Source organism: Centroberyx gerrardi, chromosome 19 (assembly GCF_048128805.1).
Source record: "Centroberyx gerrardi isolate f3 chromosome 19, fCenGer3.hap1.cur.20231027, whole genome shotgun sequence".
NCBI classification, from domain to species: domain Eukaryota; kingdom Metazoa; phylum Chordata; class Actinopteri; order Beryciformes; family Berycidae; genus Centroberyx; species Centroberyx gerrardi.
The window spans coordinates 13,252,054-13,269,829 of record NC_136015.1 but is presented as its reverse complement, the minus strand read 5'-3'; the positions used below and the strand labels follow the sequence as shown (position 1 = coordinate 13,269,829).

At 42.9% G+C, this 17,776-nt stretch overlaps 2 protein-coding genes across 3 annotated transcripts in view; both read left to right on the top strand.

Moving 5' to 3' along the window:
• The window catches only part of fam91a1 (family with sequence similarity 91 member A1), a 28,398-nt gene extending 15,936 nt beyond the window's left edge, over positions 1–12,462 (top strand). For both annotated transcript variants that reach the window (XM_071909044.2, XM_071909043.2), the window contains exons 16-24: positions 1,298–1,446; positions 2,130–2,264; positions 4,463–4,576; positions 4,737–4,809; positions 5,966–6,112; positions 6,877–6,978; positions 7,461–7,584; positions 7,697–7,766; positions 9,965–12,462. In XM_071909044.2, the coding sequence (XP_071765145.1) occupies positions 1,298–1,446; positions 2,130–2,264; positions 4,463–4,576; positions 4,737–4,809; positions 5,966–6,112; positions 6,877–6,978; positions 7,461–7,584; positions 7,697–7,766; positions 9,965–10,150 (1,100 nt within the window). In that variant the 3' untranslated portion in view covers positions 10,151–12,462. The remainder of the gene's footprint in view (positions 1–1,297; positions 1,447–2,129; positions 2,265–4,462; positions 4,577–4,736; positions 4,810–5,965; positions 6,113–6,876; positions 6,979–7,460; positions 7,585–7,696; positions 7,767–9,964) is intronic.
• A 3,184-nt stretch (positions 12,463–15,646) lies between these two features.
• Positions 15,647–17,416, top strand: lratd2a (LRAT domain containing 2a). The gene has a single exon (XM_071909056.2). It carries the CDS (start codon positions 16,152–16,154, stop codon positions 16,974–16,976), a length of 825 nt encoding a protein of 274 aa, XP_071765157.1. The 5' UTR covers positions 15,647–16,151; the 3' UTR covers positions 16,977–17,416.
• Positions 17,417–17,776: the final 360 nt, after the last annotated feature.

Here is a 17,776-nt window from a genome sequence, read left to right as displayed (position 1 = left end):
GTCTAATTCTGGACGGTTTCTGTTGAATATGGTGGTGTATTTCTGGATAGTGGCATACACTGAATCCATAATAAAGCTGTATTTTTTGACTAGTGTCCCCAGGGGGAGCGGCAGAGAGTAACTCCTCCAGCCACAACAAAGCAAATCTCCTTGTAGTTACCATTGTGCCACCAGATGCTGTTTGTTTGAGTTGGCTGGGTGCCTCAGTTCTGATTGTCTATCTCTCAATCCTCCTCATCTGCTCTCCTAGGCTTCTTCTGGATGGTCTGCGCTGTGAGAGCCTGTTGGCTCAAACTAAGCCCCTACTAATACAGGATTTTTGAGTCTAGTAGTGATGAGTTGATAATTGTTCACTTAGGAACACAGGAAAGTTTGTCTTGCCAACAAAAACAAATTTTGTGAATTGCCAACAGACCAGACACTCTGGTCTTCTTCATTGCTTCAGCACTGCACTCCTCCTAAATTAGCTGTAAAGTTGAATGGTTAACTCAAATTATTCATCGTAAACAAATCATCATCAAAACCTACTGTAGACTGAGACAAAATGAAAACGGCGATCAGACTGCATAAACCGTGTTTTGTAAATGATTGTTCTTCTCTAGGTTGTAGAATCAGTGTAAAACATTAGTGCCTAAACCTCTTTCACTAAATTTAAGTGATGGTGGAAATATCCACAGAACTATACCCTGATGTTGATTTGTCTGTGAAAGGGCAATATCAGCAGTTCATATCAGTGCATTGATATACTGTATATCTGTCAGTAAGTCCAGAGACAGTAGGTGATTATCAGATCCAAGAATGCCGATCCAAGTTGATATTTGTATTCTTGTGGAGAACGTTCTTCCCAAGTTGTCTTGGAGAAAACAATCTTCTGAAGAACATGAGCACAGAGAACGCATCTTTATAGTTTGGGATAGACTGTGTGCTTGAAGTCATGCGATCAATTAAAACTGGCTCTGTGCTATAGACTGTGGCGCTTTTTGGACATGATTGTTCTCGCAATGAATCTTTGGGCTTCCCATTCATCCTCATCGGCCAAATCACCATCCAATGCTTCCTCGGCTGGCGAGTAAACTTCTGGGATCTTTATCTGCCCTTTGTTCTTGGCGTTCTGTTGTTTTGGAATCGTACCTCGGACGTTCAATGTTACTGTTAGTGTTAAGCACATCATGGAGGACACAAGAAGGCATGTTCAGAAAGACCCAATCACTCTCACTTGGCTCCCAGTCTACTCCACATACCAAATTCCTCTGTCTCTCTCTTTGTCTCTCCGCCCCCTCGTTTCTTCCCCCTCTAGGTTTCCCCTTGGACATGCTGCGCTGTGAGAGTCTGCTGGGTCTGGACCAGGCCACCTGCAGCCGCGTCCTCAACAAGAACTACAAGCTGCTGGTCTCCATGGCGCCGCTTAGCAATGAGATCAGGCCCATCAGCAGCTGCACGCCTCAGGTACTGAAGCCTGGAGGATACTCTGTGGCAGGCTGGGAAGTTGGATCAAGTGGCATGTGTGTTGGGGATGTAGAGAGATCTGTTTGGTGGGTGTGTGTTTGCTGTGTGTATACTCTTATGTGTGCAGTGTGAACAGCCCGGGGTGGTGTGTGACTGCGTGTATGTGCTGTGTGTGAATGCTCAGCCTGCAATTGCCCCCAACAACAAAGCTACAGAGAGAGAGAAAGACTCATAAGCAATTCCACCGCCTGGCCATGCTCCAGCTTTCTGGCTGAGCGCAGAGACAGAAAGAGAGAGAGAGAAGTTAAACTCTTGTTGTAACATTCAGGCTGCTGTTTATTCTCAGACTGCTGGGACTCAGTGAAATGGGAATCGATGAATTGTTTTCTTTGTGCTTTTTTTTTTCTATTCACATCTCCAACAGCAGTTTCAATTTATACTCTCTGACAGAAGAACAACACAGAGAATGAAGGTTCCTAATCCTGTGAGATGACACAAACCAAAATTTTCTTTTGGCTTTTTTTGCTTTTTGTTTGATTTTAAATTCTGTGTGTATGTGATAAATGAGACAGTGTGTCTGTGTGAGTGTGTATACATATGTATACATTATTTATGCTTCTGTGCACTTAAATTTGTGTATACGTCGTGTGTGTGTGTGTGTGTGTGTGTGTTTGTCCCCGCAGCACATTGGCCCGGCCATCCCTGAGGTGAGCTCCATCTGGTTCAAGCTGTACCTGTACCATGTGACCGGCCAAGGCCCGCCGTCTCTGTTGCTCTCCAAGGGCTCCAGGCTCCGCAAACTGCCAGACATATTCCAGGTTAGTCTGAAGTATCAGACATATTCCAGGTTAGTCTGAAGTATCAGACATATTCCAGGTTAGTCTGAAGTATCAGACATATTCCAGGTTAGTCCAAACTACCAGACATATTCCAGGTTAGTCCAAACTACCAGACATATTCCAGGTTAGTCCAAACTACTAGACATATTCCAGGTTAGTCCAAACTACCAGACATATTCCAGGTTAGTCCAAACTACTAGACATATTCCAGGTTAGTCCAAACTACTAGACATATTCCAGGTTAGTCCAAACTACCAGACATACTCCAGGTTAGTCCAAACTACCAGACATATTCCAGGTTAGTCCAAACTACCAGACATATTCCAGGTTAGTCCAAACTACTAGACATATTCCAGGTTAGTCCAAACTACCAGACATACTCCAGGTTAGTCCAAACTACCAGACATATTCCAGGTTAGTCCAAACTACCAGACATATTCCAGGTTAGTCCAAACTACCAGACATACTCCAGGTTAGTCCAAACTACTAGACATATTCCAGGTTAGTCCAAACTACTAGACATATTCCAGGTTAGTCCAAACTGCCAGACATATTCTAGGTTAGTCTGAAGTATCAGACATATTCCAGGTTAGTCTGAAGTATCAGACATATTCCAGGTTAGTCCAAACTACCAGACATATTCCAGGTTAGTCCAAACTACTAGACATATTCCAGGGTAGTCCAAACTACCAGACATACTCCAGGTTAGTCCAAACTACTAGACATATTCCAGGTTAGTCCAAACTACTAGACATATTCCAGGTTAGTCCAAACTACCAGGCATATTCCAGGTTAGTCCAAACTACTAGACATATTCCAGGTTAGTCCAAACTACTAGATATATTCCAGGTTAGTCCAAACTACCAGGCATATTCCAGGTTAGTCCAAACTACCAGACATACTCCAGGTTAGTCCAAACTGCCAGACATATTCCAGGTTAGTCCAAACTACTAGATATATTCCAGGTTAGTCCAAACTACCAGACATACTCCAGGTTAGTCCAAACTGCCAGACATATTCCAGGTTAGTCCAAACTACTAGACATATTCCAGGTTAGTCCAAACTACTAGATATATTCCAGGTTAGTCCAAACTACTAGATATATTCCAGGTTAGTCCAAACTGCTGTGTGAGTTTGAATTTAAGTCTGAGTTTGAGTTTGTGTGTGTGTGTGTGTGTGTGTGTGTGTGTGTGAGTGTACACAGATAAAATTAAGTCTTTCCTAGACTAGATAACTCTTTGAGGTCAGATAAGAAAAGCCACATGTTGCTAGTGAAAATCAAGACATATTCAGTGTCAGACCGAAGACCTGATTGGATATTTCTTCAGTCTTGTTTGACACCTACCTCTTTTTTAAACTGTGACCTTGCCATTTTGATTTGAGGACCAGGTAGTCTGAAGCAAATCCAAGACTGCTTCCCCAGGCAGGGAACATCAGGGAATTTGAGAAATTCTCTAGGGAAGTCGGGGAATATCAAGGAATTTTACAAATGGGTCACTTTACAGCAATATAGCAGCATGTGTTTTCCCACTTGTTTCGCACATTCATTGCATTAGATGGTGGTTTTCAGATGTTTTTCTCCACAGCGATCCTAACTGCAGTGGAAACCAGACTGTTTACATTTCTGAGCTGAAAACAACATTAACAAACCAGGAAGGAATAACATTTTTAGGTCATGGAAGCGCTCTGACATAGTTATAGAAAGTCATGGAATTTTACATCAGGGCCACAGTGGGAACTTTGAACCGATGTTAATGTTTTGCATAGTGGGATGGGTGATGACATCATATCAATAGACACATGGTCTGTCATTATCCCACGTTGAGCATGTTCTGCTGACAAGTTGACATGTCAGTTTTGAAGCATGCAAGGAGAGATGATTCCTCCTCTACATCTTTCTCACTTCCTAGAATTAACCAATTCTAATATTAGCAATACTAGCAGGATTATTCATTATGTGTAGAAACTTAATTTGATAAATCCCAGAATCTTCAAATCATAGTAGAAAGAGATAATAGATGGATGGTCAATCATGAGCTGCTGGAGCCAAACTACTTGTGTTTCCACATACAGTACATGATGCTATTTACCATCATACTGCATTCCCGATGGTTACAGCTAAGGCAGTGGGTGTCTGCTGTGGAAACATCCTGTGTTGAACCAGTGTTCTGTTTCAGGTTTATGACAGGTTGCTGATCACTTCCTGGGGTCACGACCCCGGAGTCGTCCCTACGTCCAACGTGCTGACCATGCTCAATGATGCCCTCACACACTCTGCAGTACTGATCCAGGTGAGCGCGTGTGCACACATACACACACCCACACACACACACACACACACACACACACACACACACACACACACACACACACACATACAGAAAAACTTTAAACCACATTAATGCCTGATAAAGTTTGTGTGTGTGTGTGTGTTTGTGTGTGTACCCTCAGGGTCATGGAATGCACGGCCACGGAGAAACAGTTCACATCCCATTCCCCTTCGATGAGGAGGATCTGAAAGGAGGTAAGCTATGTGAATACAGCTGTAAAATTAATTGGTAATTGATGTTATATAGCCCAAAGCTCAAAACCACAGAGTGAAGACTAATGTGTGATGCCTGACTAATGTACAGCCTGGAGCTGATCCATTGAAACAGAATGGGAGACTGACTTTGTCGTCAGGGGATGTTTGTTGAAGGTTCACTGGCACAGGCCAAACTTTCCTAGGTTATACAGTAGGAATAGGTTATTGGCTAATAATAATATCATTATTCACTGTTAAAATTGATGCTGGATTATCAGTCAGTGCCAAGTTGTGTGTAAATGATTAACACTACCTCAATCCAGCAAGCCAATTGTGGTCCTTTCTCTGGTGACTCAAATATTCACTGTTTTGGCTTAGGGATGCACCTATGCCACTTTTTCAATGCCGATACCGATTACGAGTATGAAAGTTTAAGTATCGGCCGATACTGAGTACCGATCCGATCCATTACTTTTACTGAACAGTGCAGGCTTACTTCCTTAGTTTGGGGTCAATGGACAAAATTATTGAGATAAAATCCTTGTTTTTCCCACTGTTTGAGAAATACAGGCTTCTACGTGCCACAAATGCATAAAATCAAGACAGTTTGCTTTTATTTCTTACATGTTACTCATGGCTTTCGGTATCAGATTTTAGTCTTGGGTAAAATCTCCGATACCGATATTCCATTTTAGCCTGGTATCGGCACCGATACCGATACCAGTATCGGTATCGGTGCATCCCTATTTTGGCTTTGAGGGCTTAACTCTCCAAACATCCTATGTAAGCATTTTGAATCGTCTTTTTGAATCCTTTTATTGTGTATCCAGCTTAATGGTAACAATTTAATGCGATTCTCATCCTTCATCCTCCTAATACTTTTGCTTTCAGAATATTATATCCGCCAGAGAAATACCTTTCATATGAAACTGGCACAGTACTTTTCAATAAGATAATCCACATAAAATCCCATTCACTCCTTTGAGTGCTTGCATTCGTCCCGTCTGGAGTGCAAGAGTGCACTTTTGGGACGTTCCCACTGGATCCATTTTTGCCATACAAGATGAAACATTCCCAGGATGTCTGCCACAGAGTAACTTTACCCAGATGTGAGTTGAAGTGATGTGGCCCGTCCCTCTCTCTCCTTCCCTTGCAGAGTTCTCCTACTCCAACATGTGTGTGCACAAGGCCCTGCGGACGCTGAAGGAGCATGTGGATCTGGAGCACCAGTGCGGCTACATCACCATGCTCAACTCCAACAACAGGCACCGCCGCAGGGCCAGCGACACCACTGACTGCAGGGGTGGGGGCCAAGGACACACACACACACACACACGCACACACACACACACACACACACACACACACACAGTTTCAGCTACATATGGGACCCCAAAACAGACCCATGCTGTGTTTGAAATGATCCCTTATTCCATCACACACTCACTTTTGTTCAGAGAAGCAAAGACTCTTCTTGGCCAATGTGTTTTTGAAGTTTGAAGTTCGTGTTTCTGACTGTGTGTGTGTGTGTTTGTGTGTGTGCGTGCCTACGTACGTGTGTGTGCGTGTGAGCATTTGAGTGACAAGACATATAGTTGAATTAGTAAGGATGTCCTTGCCTCTGATGGCCATTAGCACTGATGGTGCAAATTTGATAAGGATTGCTAGCAGTCCAGTTTAATTATGCTGTTTGTCTGTATAATTGTGTCTCTTATTGTGAAAGCCCTTGCTAATGGATGCAGATCGAACATTCTTAGCCTTTTCCTTGAGATTTTCTGATTCAATTTTGTTGATCTAATTGATCACAGATTTTGTTGGACATGGATAGCTACGCACATAAAAGCATTTTAATACAGTGCACAATTTATTTTAATGGACAAACCCATGGTCTTTATTCAGCAATAACAAAACAAATCTACACAAATTAAGTCAAAGCTTGGATTGAAGTTGTGCATATAATGGAGGTTAATTGAAGGTCATTCAAGCCGTAATTTAGCCGTAATCGATTTCCCAGAATCAGGCCTTCGATGCCTTAATGCTGATTGAAAGTTGTTGTTCGTCTCCAAGGAGACACTCATCTTGGCGGAGGCCTGGACACCAACGGCAGCACGGAGTCCTTTGAGCTGGTGACGGAGGAGAACAACGGAGAAGGCAAAGGAAAGACGGACAGTAGGTCTTTCTTTTTTTGGTTTATATGTACAGTATATATTTTTTAAGATTATGTTTTGGGCATTTTTACCTTAATTAGATTAGTTGAAAGTAGAGAAAGACAGGCGTGAAAGGGGAATAACATGCAACAAAGGCTCTGGGCCAGATTCAATCCCAGGATGTTGTAGTCACATGATATGCATCCAGTTAGGTTTAATATACAACAGTTCAGTAACTGGGCAATCTCTTGCTATCATACTCATTTGGAATGACTGGAACAGTTTATTATGGGAGATGACTTGTAAAATAACTTTTAAGCAAAATATACTTTTTTGAAAACCTACATCCATGCCCTTGTTTAAAATTCTGTTTAAAAAAGTTTTTTTTTCTGTGATAAGTAACAATTCTGTCCCTTGCTTTTTGTGTGCCGCTCTGATTTCTTAACAATTTATGCTGTATTTATTCCCCATCCCTCCCTTCCCCTTCCAATCCCTGTTTTTCAGCCCTGTCATCTGAAGATGAGTGGGTCCCATTGGAGCTGTGCTTCGGCATGCCCCTCTTCAGCTCCGAGCTCAACCGCAAAGTGTGTCGAAAGATCGCCTCGCACAAACTGTGCAGCAAAGAGAGGTAAAACAGCACTCAGTGCCACTTTCATTCCCCCGCTCCAGAAAAATGAATTCACAGTTGTTTAAAACGAGTGTTGAAGCAATGCTTGACTTCAACTTTTTGGTGGTTTCAGCCTCCAAGAGCTACTTCACTCGAGCCGAAAGCTATCACTGAAGGTGCTGAGCTTCGTTCAGTCATTCCAGGTAAGAGCGCTCTCCCATCTTTCTGCCACTTGAGACGACTTGCAGCAAGGAAAAGAAGCAACAAGGTCCAGTGAGAATATGAGGACTTAGAGATAAGAAAGGTTTCATTTTACAGCTTTAAGGTTCAAGATAATCATTAATCATTTATATCTGACTTTATCAGCACTGTTGTTTTAATGTAGCTCAGATACAACTACCTCTAGTATGCAGGCTAGTTGAAAACCAGTTTGGTCACAGTTGAAGAAACAGCAAAGGTTTCTGGCATATTTAAAGGCCTCCTCCAGTGATGTCATCACCCCATTCAAATTTCCAGTCAAACAGTGAGCTATAAGAGGCTGTGACACGCAAGAGGTTTTGTTCGGCATGATGTGAAGCACAGTGCACTCCCTCGAGTGGCCTATGGCTTTCATGAACTGGTAATTCAGCAATAATAAAAAGAATGCAAATACTCTGTAAACCTTTTATTTTGAGTCAATATTAGTTAAATTATAATGATTAAATAGTATTCTTGCACCAAGAAATATACAGTAGCTCTAATACCAGTGTGATCAATATTTAAATTAACAGTTTTATGGTCACAGATTTGCGTTTGTCAGGTATTTTTTTCAACAACGTTGAACATGACTCATCAAATCAGAAATTAGCACCAGAACTATCCTTTTTTTTTTTTTTTAAACCTCTCTGAAAATGGCCAAAATGATGTATGAGTATCTCAAAATGATATATGATTATTTCCAGCAGTCACAATCCCAGCTGATATTGGTTGCTGGTGTGAAGCAGGTGAATCAGGGTGAGGTTGCTGCCGATTCCAATAGGCAGGAATCAGTTGTTACCTCACTTTGCGCTGTCAATCCAATACTCATAAGGCTTCAATAGGAAATGAAAGAGGAGAGTGGGTTGGATTTTTTTTTTCTTGTTTGAAAATCTTGAAGTTGTTTCTGTGGCGGATGAGGGCGTCTTCAAGACCTGCATGGAAGAAGAATTAACAATTTGAGAGGAGGTTGTTGGGTGAAAGAGTCAAAACACATAATCACTTTCTTATTTTTGCAAAAGTAGGTATAAGGGTGTTTGCTAATGCCTCCCTGGAAGGAGGGTGGTGATTGGGGTTGAGGGCCATCTACCTACAGCAGAAAAATATTAACAACCAGAATTAGGTTTTATACACAACTAGATCTCTCTGGTTGTGGTCAGTACTGGACAACAGATAGAGAGTTTATTTCCAAAATGAGATATCTGCTATTTTGAAAATGTGTCTCACTCTTACAAATTGATTGCTGGCATCAATGTTTAATTTACTATTGATTATTGCTGTTACTGGCTAACTAGATCTTTGCTTACAAAAAGATACAAAAACATATTTAAGATAAAAACATATTTGATGGTATAATGGAGCAGTGAACAGCAGGTACTGTATCATTTTTTCCCAAAAGGGATAGGCTTACAGCATTTTAGAATGAAACCCTTTACACGCTGTGAAGGGATTGGCAGTTTGATACAACTCGCTACCACTGGAGCAAGTGATGGCTGCAGCTTGACTAGTATCTATAGATAGAAATTAAGGGTGATGGGGGGGAAAGACTGCCATTGGGAAAGAAGTCGCCTTGCTCTTTCATCTGTTTCCCTAAGTTTATACTGTTGGACTCCTTTATTTTGATAAGGCACGGCACCTTGACTGGATGAGGATGAGCTGGTATTTTGAGCAATCACATCCAGTAGAAACTTTTCTCAAGCAGTCAAAAACACTGCACTGCTTCACATTAACGGCATGCTGCAGTTGCAAGTGTCTCATGAGATCAAAATGTACCCATAAGGCTGTGCCAGTCTGAGTTTGCAAAGAATAAAAGTGAAAGGAGTAAGATATTAACATGCCACAGTAACATGTTTAATATTGTAAGTCAGGTGTCAGGAGTACAAGCTTACCTGGGTTATTCTATCTATATTATTTATAATGTTTACATGTGTTGACCCAAAACCAGGTTAAGAACATAATTCTCCATGCCTGTAAACATAGGGACTGTGTTTTGCCTAAATATTAATAACTTTTAGTTTTGAACATCTCGCCTTCTACCTATATGAGACCATTCTACCTAGATCAGGCCTTTGCCTACACTTTTCATCCCAGAAAAATTCATCCTTGCTCCACATGCCGTCTGTTGCACCATGTGTTCTGACCGGTGACCTTTGCCCTGTGTTGGCAGGACGGCAGCCAGACCGCTGACCCGGAGAGCGGGGTGTCGGGCCCTCTCAGCCAGCCGCCGGCCGAGTCCGGCGTGCCCCTGCCCGCTCTCAACCTCCTCTTCAAGGAGGGCCAGCTGAAGGAGTGGAGTGGGCGGGCCCCTCCTTCTCTGGACATCTCAGCGCTGCAGAAGGACCAGCCCACATAGGCCACATAGGCCCCAAAACCTCCACATTTGGTCGCGATGAAACGCCATCTCATTGAAAAGGACCACCTTCTGTTGCAATGTCACCTCCCAGCGAGGGAGCAAATTCTCACACATGCTCCAACCCCGCCTCTCCATGTCCGGTCACAAGGAAACGCCAACCTTCACAAGCCCCGCCCTCTTCCATCCATATCTTGTCATGGGAAACTAAGCCCCACCCGTCATTCGCCTATGAGGCATCGCCCTTCTGAAAGACTAGTCAACACTAGTACAGTACCGACCCCCAAGCTATTCCCCCATGTGATTGCTCGTGTTTGTAACAAGGCAGTGTTATCTGTTGGGGTGGTGCTGACATCACAGTATATAACAGTGATGCAGGTGCAGCATATAAGAAGACCTTATAATGGGACACTACTGGAAACAAAAGCGCTGTTCGCCACTGACAGGCGAAGGTCCTCTGCCCTTCAGTCAACGGGTGTTGTTGTTATCCTTGAGAGGAGAGAGTAACATGGTTAATATTATAGATGTTATAAAAATGATCCACAGAATAAATGACCTAAGTGTTGAATGGACGTCTTCAGGAATCATGTGACATATGCATTTTAGGACCAAGTCTTTGGACTCACCCCCCCTCCCCCCCCCCTCCCTGTATTGTCTCACATTAAGTGATCTGATGCATGATACCGTTGCACAACTTATGTCATAAGAATACCTTCCTCATGACTTGTTCTTGATATTGGAGGCATTTATAATTTGCACTGTGCGGGATTCCTCCAAACCTGTGGATGAAGTAATGTCATGTGAAATGTTTTTTTTTGTTTTGTTTTTTTACATTGGATCGGTTGGATCCCTAGTATTGCTCGCATGATTTCAGAGCTGTAGTTCACGCTGTTTGCCACTAGGCAGTGTTTCATCTTGGAACTCAAATAGGTTTGAATTAGAATTTGACTGGGCATCAGAGGAACCTGCTGTTATTTATCCTGTTTTTTGCAGAACATTTCTCTCTCAACATGAGAGAACACCAAAGACCAAATTTTCTTGTTTTGGTTTTTTCTTTTATTGTGATTTTTTTCAGAAACTTCTGTTTTACTGTCATTTTTTTATTTTGCTGCCTTATTAATGTTGGCCTATCAACAGCTACCAGGTCTTGGATCAAATCCATTGATTTTATTTTTTTTTTATTTTTTTTTTTTCACATTTTTTAGATTTTCTAAGATTCTTTGAAATGATTTAGAGGCATTTGAGTATATCTAATCAATGAAATCAACACAATTGGTTCACAAACTGTTAACCCTCACCCCTTTCCAAAAAATCTGACAAGATTAACCAAGTGCACCTAATGTGATCCAACAGAACAGTCGAGTCTATGTGTTTGACCCAGGCCCGTTGCCACTGCTGCCTGCCAGGATCTCTCCCTGGCTCGACTCCAGTTAGTGTGCAGTGCACTCTTGGCCAGTCCACCGCACTCTCCAAGGGATTCTGTTTACAACCGTGTTTTGAAAAATAGGGTTTGTAGTCCAGAGAGGAGTAGGCAACTTTGTTTCAAAGCCCTGCCACAGACCCATGGGATAGAAATGCTAATGTTTCGCCTAGCGAGTGAGAGATGTGATGGCCCAAAAAGTGTCTGATGTCTGTCATGAATTTTCAGTGTGGCTCCGAGGACATAGAGTACTTTTTATCGCATTTAGAGTGGTAACTCATTTTGTTGAGTTTTTCTTTCTTTATTGTTGAAGGGATTTGCCTTCTGCAGTTTTTTGACCGACTTGTGGTTGTTGTTTCTAATAACATGATGGTGATGTAGAAAAAGAGACTAACATGAGGTCCCGTTGAAGCATGATGACTGTGTAGAGACCATTGTGCGTATGTTGTGTGTGCGTGTGTATTGTACACCTCACTCAGTCCCACGGTGTGTTTTCGTACACACCTACATTTCACAATAAGAGTCCCACGATCTGCCAGACCCTTATCTAGTCGGTCCCCCTGCAGTACTCAGTCATCCCAGATTCCCCCCTTCCATCCACCAGTGTTTAAAAAAAAAATGCTAGTTTTATATGTCAGCCTACATTTTAGGAAATCTTTGTTGTAGCTTGTTTAATGGGACTGTGAATATTATTGACCGAATAATAATGATATGATGCTCTTGTAATTAAATGGGTTAAAAAAAAAGAAAGTGACATTCCTCCACAACATGCCCTTCCTCCATCCCCGCCTATCTCCCCTTGCTCCAGAGATACGTGTTATTATTACAAATGAATATGTAAAAAGTATATGAAAATATAAATAAATATGTAATAAGAAAAAAATCTTTTTCCTCCCTTAAATTGTCTGCAGTGTCATCTTTCCTTAAACACTACCAGTCTGGACACACCACATTTTTCTTTATTTTTACTATTTTCCACATTTTAGAATAATAGTAAAGACATCAAAACTATGAAATAACACAAATGGAATTATGCAGTGACCAGAAAAGCGTTAAACAAATCAAAACTAAAGTAGCCACCCTTTACCTTGATGGAAAGGCAAAGGCTTTGGAAAGAAATCCATACATAGGCATCAACTTCACTATTTATATTTGTCTAAAAACAAATTTCAAGCATTTAAGCATAAGCCTTTAGATCAAAATGGCTTTAAGAGAATGAAAAATGCGTCCAAACTTTTTACTGGTAGTGTATGTATCAATGAGTTGCAGGTTTTGCAACACTTGGACTTGATCATCACCGTGTCACAGACTGATGAGACTGATTCCAACCCCCCATTGGCTTTGAACCATAGCCAATCACATTACATGATATTAGGCTGTACTCTGTCGATGTTTTCCAAGCCAGGTGGAACAGATGGTGTGCAAGACGCGGCGAGCCGGATGCTCTGTCCATCTGCCTCAAGTATACACCCGTTCACCTAGCCTCATAGATTTAGATGGACATTGGGCGCTTTCAAAAATAAAAACACAAGCACCATCTCTGATACACTCACCGATCTGAAGCTTTTGAAATCTATGAACGCCACGGATATCCTGGGTGAAGATTAAGGTTGCGGTCTGTGACTGTGCTCGCCCCTGGCTGTGCCCCCACCAGACAGGTGCAGCCCTGCCTAATTGACTACGTCTCCCAGGTCTCCCTGCTCCAGTAATTTCCCAGCACCACAAATTACAGTGTGTCACCAGGGGGCACCAGGGGCGTAAACTGGGTCACACCACCCGAGGATAACAAGCTCCAATAAGCAGTCAAATGGGCTCTAATAGTTCGTCTCTTTCCTTATGTCCTCACCTTATCCTCCACTGATATGAAAATGTTCCGGAGTATATGCATTATGTTTGACTTCATCACATACATTGTTGCCACTAACTAATGCTGCACGACTTGAGGCTGGAATGGGATGAAAGAAAGCTTTAGGTTGTGGATGTACAGCCTGAGCCAATGGTGATGAAAGGTCAGTGAAGGTGACGGGGAAATTATAGTGCCTTCTTACACACTGCACTGCCATTCTGCTGCTTAGATATCTGTGTTTGCCATCTTTACCTCATTTCAAGTCTGCAAACTGTGGAAGTATGAGATTTCTCCTCAGACAATGTTCCAGCTGCGAATGAATCATGTTGCATCTTGTTATCTGGTCAGTACATGATGGGTTGTAGTTTATCTCCCTCCTGGTGTCATCTGTTATAGCTGTACACTTTTTGAATCAAACTTCCCTGGAGCACAAGAAAACTTCTGTTGTGAGCTCTCAGTAATGCCGAACTAAACCCAATCATTTCCTCACTCATACAAAACAGAAATGCAAGTCAGTTTCAGAAGCCATCTTGACTTTGGCACAGTCCAGAGCTGGATCTACGCAGAGAAATAACAGATTTGAACCCTGTGACCCAGATTGAATCTTTCCATTAGAGAGTAAACAGGAAAGAAAAACCATCCAATCTGGATTACATAGAGTTGAAAATCACATTTTCTGATCCTGTGTCACTCTAACCAAGCCCAGTCTCTTAATTCACCTGATAGTCTTAGGGAGCTTTGCCAAAGTCTAAAGTGGCCTCCTTCCTAATCTGTCCCTCTCTTTCCACTGTGGCAACTGAAGCCATCCTGTCTGCTGAAATCAGACTAGACAGGGAAGGGATAAGAAGGAGAGTATTTTTTTCTATTGAGACACATGACACGTCCTCAGTCATATCTACTGTATCTATGACTTCTGGAGGGAGACTTTGCAGTTGGTTGTAACCCATCTCTCTAGTGGGTACCAGGCTCGAAACGGAGGTCAGGGTCAAGCTCTGCTCCGTGTTAACAAAGTACACCTCTCTGTCTCTCTGTCTTACTCACAGAGTTTAACAGTCATGTTTTCCTCTGCAGCCTGTCAAATGTCAAACACCCCACAGCTAATCTCATCCTCCCTCTCATCCACCTCTCTCTCTCTCTCTCTCTCTCTCTCTCTCTCTCTCTCCAGTCTCTCACTCACAGCCACACACTTTCAGGACAGGTGTTTTCACGGAGAGGCTGCTGCAGTGTGCCGTTTTTGGGGCATACTGTGCACATTCCCCTTGCCTGTGGGATACATAGTGAGAAAATAGCCCATGACTGAGAGCGAGTCTAGGCAGGCCAGAAGCCACTACAAAAGTAATGGAGACATTACGGTCCCACCAGGAGAGGAGAGCGAGCAAATGACTGTGCGGCTGCAGTTCACCCAAGGACAGACAGGTGGTCAAAACAGTAAAATATCAATGCAGATGTTGGAAACCTTTTCCCCCTGTCATCCGGTAGATTTGTCTCCAATCAGCTACTTAGCCCCTGGATGGAAGTTTTTTTTCCCCACTCCGCTTTTTTCTTCTTTCAGCTTGCAAAGTGAAAATCCACGGTGCATCAAAGAAAGAAACGGTCATCTAAAAGGGGCAAATTATTATCCTACTTAATATCAGTTTTTGATAAATTGAGAGATTTCGTGGTCACACAAATTAATTTCCCTTACAGAAAAGAACTATTCCTAATTATTCCTAACTATTCCTAACTAATCCTACAAGTCTTTAGAAGGATACTAGAAATATTACAGAAAAACTACAAGTCCCTATTTGAATATTATAGGAATATTATAGGAATACCATAGGAGATAAAGAACATTATAAAATAATATAAGCTCGCTATAAACTCGCTAGTGACTACACCAAATATTCCCTATAGGAATATTTTTAGGAATATTACAGGCTTTTATCGTGATGGTAATTATATATTTATAATATATACTTTTATTCTTTGTATTCCAGCTTCCACAGTGAAAAGCCAAGGTGCATCAAATGAAGAAGCTGTATCTAAAATGGGCAATAAATTATATCTTAATTGCTGATAAATGGAAAGTAGAACATTTATTTCTGGTACATCATTCAGGAGCGCAGTTGTGTGTGTGTGTGTGTGTGTGTGGGGGGATGAGGAGCATGCAGGTATTAAAGGGGCGGTCGTGAAAATAGCGCGCACTTCCGCTTTAAAAGCAGATCGTACAGTCGCCGTGGCGATGCCAAGCCACAGATCTGCCTCCAAACACACACTCAGCTCACCGTCATGTGTGCTGTACAGTGCGGAAGCCATCTACAGGACTACCTTATCTGCGGCGGAGAAAAGATACATATCGTGGCTCCTGTGCGGCGAGGATTTGGATTGTAATTCTCTCTGTTTGTGTGGCAGCCGGCGGACGGAACTTTACGCAGGGAAACGGCAGGTGAGTCTCCGGGAGCGAGGCTACACCTGGAGGATCTTTCTCCTCGCTGCATTTGAAACCACTTTGCGTTTTCCTCCCGACTCCACTTGTTGATAGATCACCAACAGGCTGCCTTCGCGGTCACAGCTTGGAGATATTCCTATGCGTAATTTGGATAAACCCCCTTTCCGCCGGGTGCAGGAAGTTTTGACCTCTATTGTTATGTAGGTTTGTGCGCCGCTGGCAGACGCTGGTGATGTTTGGCGACTGGTAACAGCTCAGCATCAGATCGCGTTACAGGCTGCCACCGGGGAGCAGCGGCGGCGGCGGCGGCATGGGAAACCAGGTGGACAAGTTGTCACATTTAAGTTACGCAGAAGTTCCCACGGTGGACCCGAACGGCGTGGACACCGAGGACGGCCCGCGGATCGGCGTTTCTTACATCTTCTCCAACGACGACGACGAGCTGGAGGATGGCAGTGCCGCCGACGGCACCGACAAGGACCAGAATCAGGAAGAGAAACACTACGACAAGCGCGACGAGGTGGAGTGCGCCGTCTACAACAGAGATGAATGCATTTACGAGAAGAGCGTCAAGTCCGCCGACCTGGAGGCTTACTCCCCGGAGAATCTGCTGAACAAATGTAAAGCGGGCGACTTGGTTGAGTTCGTGGCTACCGGCCAGTACCCGCACTGGGCCGTGTATGTGGGGGACTTCCAAGTGGTGCACCTGCACCGGTCCGAGGTGAAGAACAGCTTTCTGACAGACGCCAGTCAGGGCAGGAGGTGTCGGATTGTGAACGACCTGTACAGGTTCAAGCCTCTCGCGCCGGACGTGGCCGTGCAGAACGCGATGGAGCAAGTCGGCTTGAAGGACCGAGAGCTGAGCTGGAGAAATTCAGAGTGCTTCGCCGCCTGGTGCAGGTTCGGCAAGCGCGAGTTCAAAATGGGTGGAGAGATACGGATAGGCAAACAGCCCTACAGGTTGAAAATATTCCTGTCCGAGAAACATTCCCACGTGCTGGAGTTTCAGAGTTTGGAGGACATGATCATGGAGAAGAGAAGGAACGACCATCTGGGCAGGACAGCCGTGTTGCGCGAGCTAGCCAATCACTTCAACAGTGTGGAGGAGATTAAAAGTGAACCGGGCGCTGAGTGATGTCCCGTCTGACTCGTTCCCTTGACGGTTTTCTTCACAATCATTGCTTTGCAAGTAGAGTAGCCTTTACCAAACATACATTTTATACCCTGCTTTGATCTATAGCAAACCTTTACCCGTTCATTTTTTGTTTAAAGATTTAATTGAAGCACATGTGTTATAATTTACACCAGGATGTTGTCATTTACTTAATTATGCCTTTAGGTCCACATGTTTTTTAAAACAGATCTACAACAATGTGAATGCCTTAAAGCCACAATCCTCAATATTCCCTGATGCATAATGGCCTTAGCAATTATGAATTCAATTACCTAAAAGGAATTGAATTGATTCAATTAAATGATACGCCCACAGCCCCCCCTCCCTCAGAGAATGTATAGTTTATAATTGCCTTACAAGTTTGTACCACTGTCTTAAACTGTCATACACCACGAAGTACAGTGACTGTGTCTGTATTCATAACGTGTCCTGTTACTTGATCCTTGTGTGGTTCAACTCTGACTTCATCCCTCAGTTTACCAAGACAGAAAAGTGTCAGAGCTGCTCACTGAATACAAGAAGGATTCTGCCTTTAAGGCTAATTCTTACACCAGCATCTTTGGAAAACGTTTTGTGGAGCTCGCCTGCATTAAGTTGATCAAAATGGGTATTCAATGTACCAAAAGTTTATGTCAAGTAAACCATGACTCCCTGTCACATTTGAATTGAGTCTTGTTGTGTGTCCCATTCTGTATGAAGTAACAGTGTTGTATTAATCACATGCATACTTAAGATTCATCCTCAGATTTTAAGAGTACCTT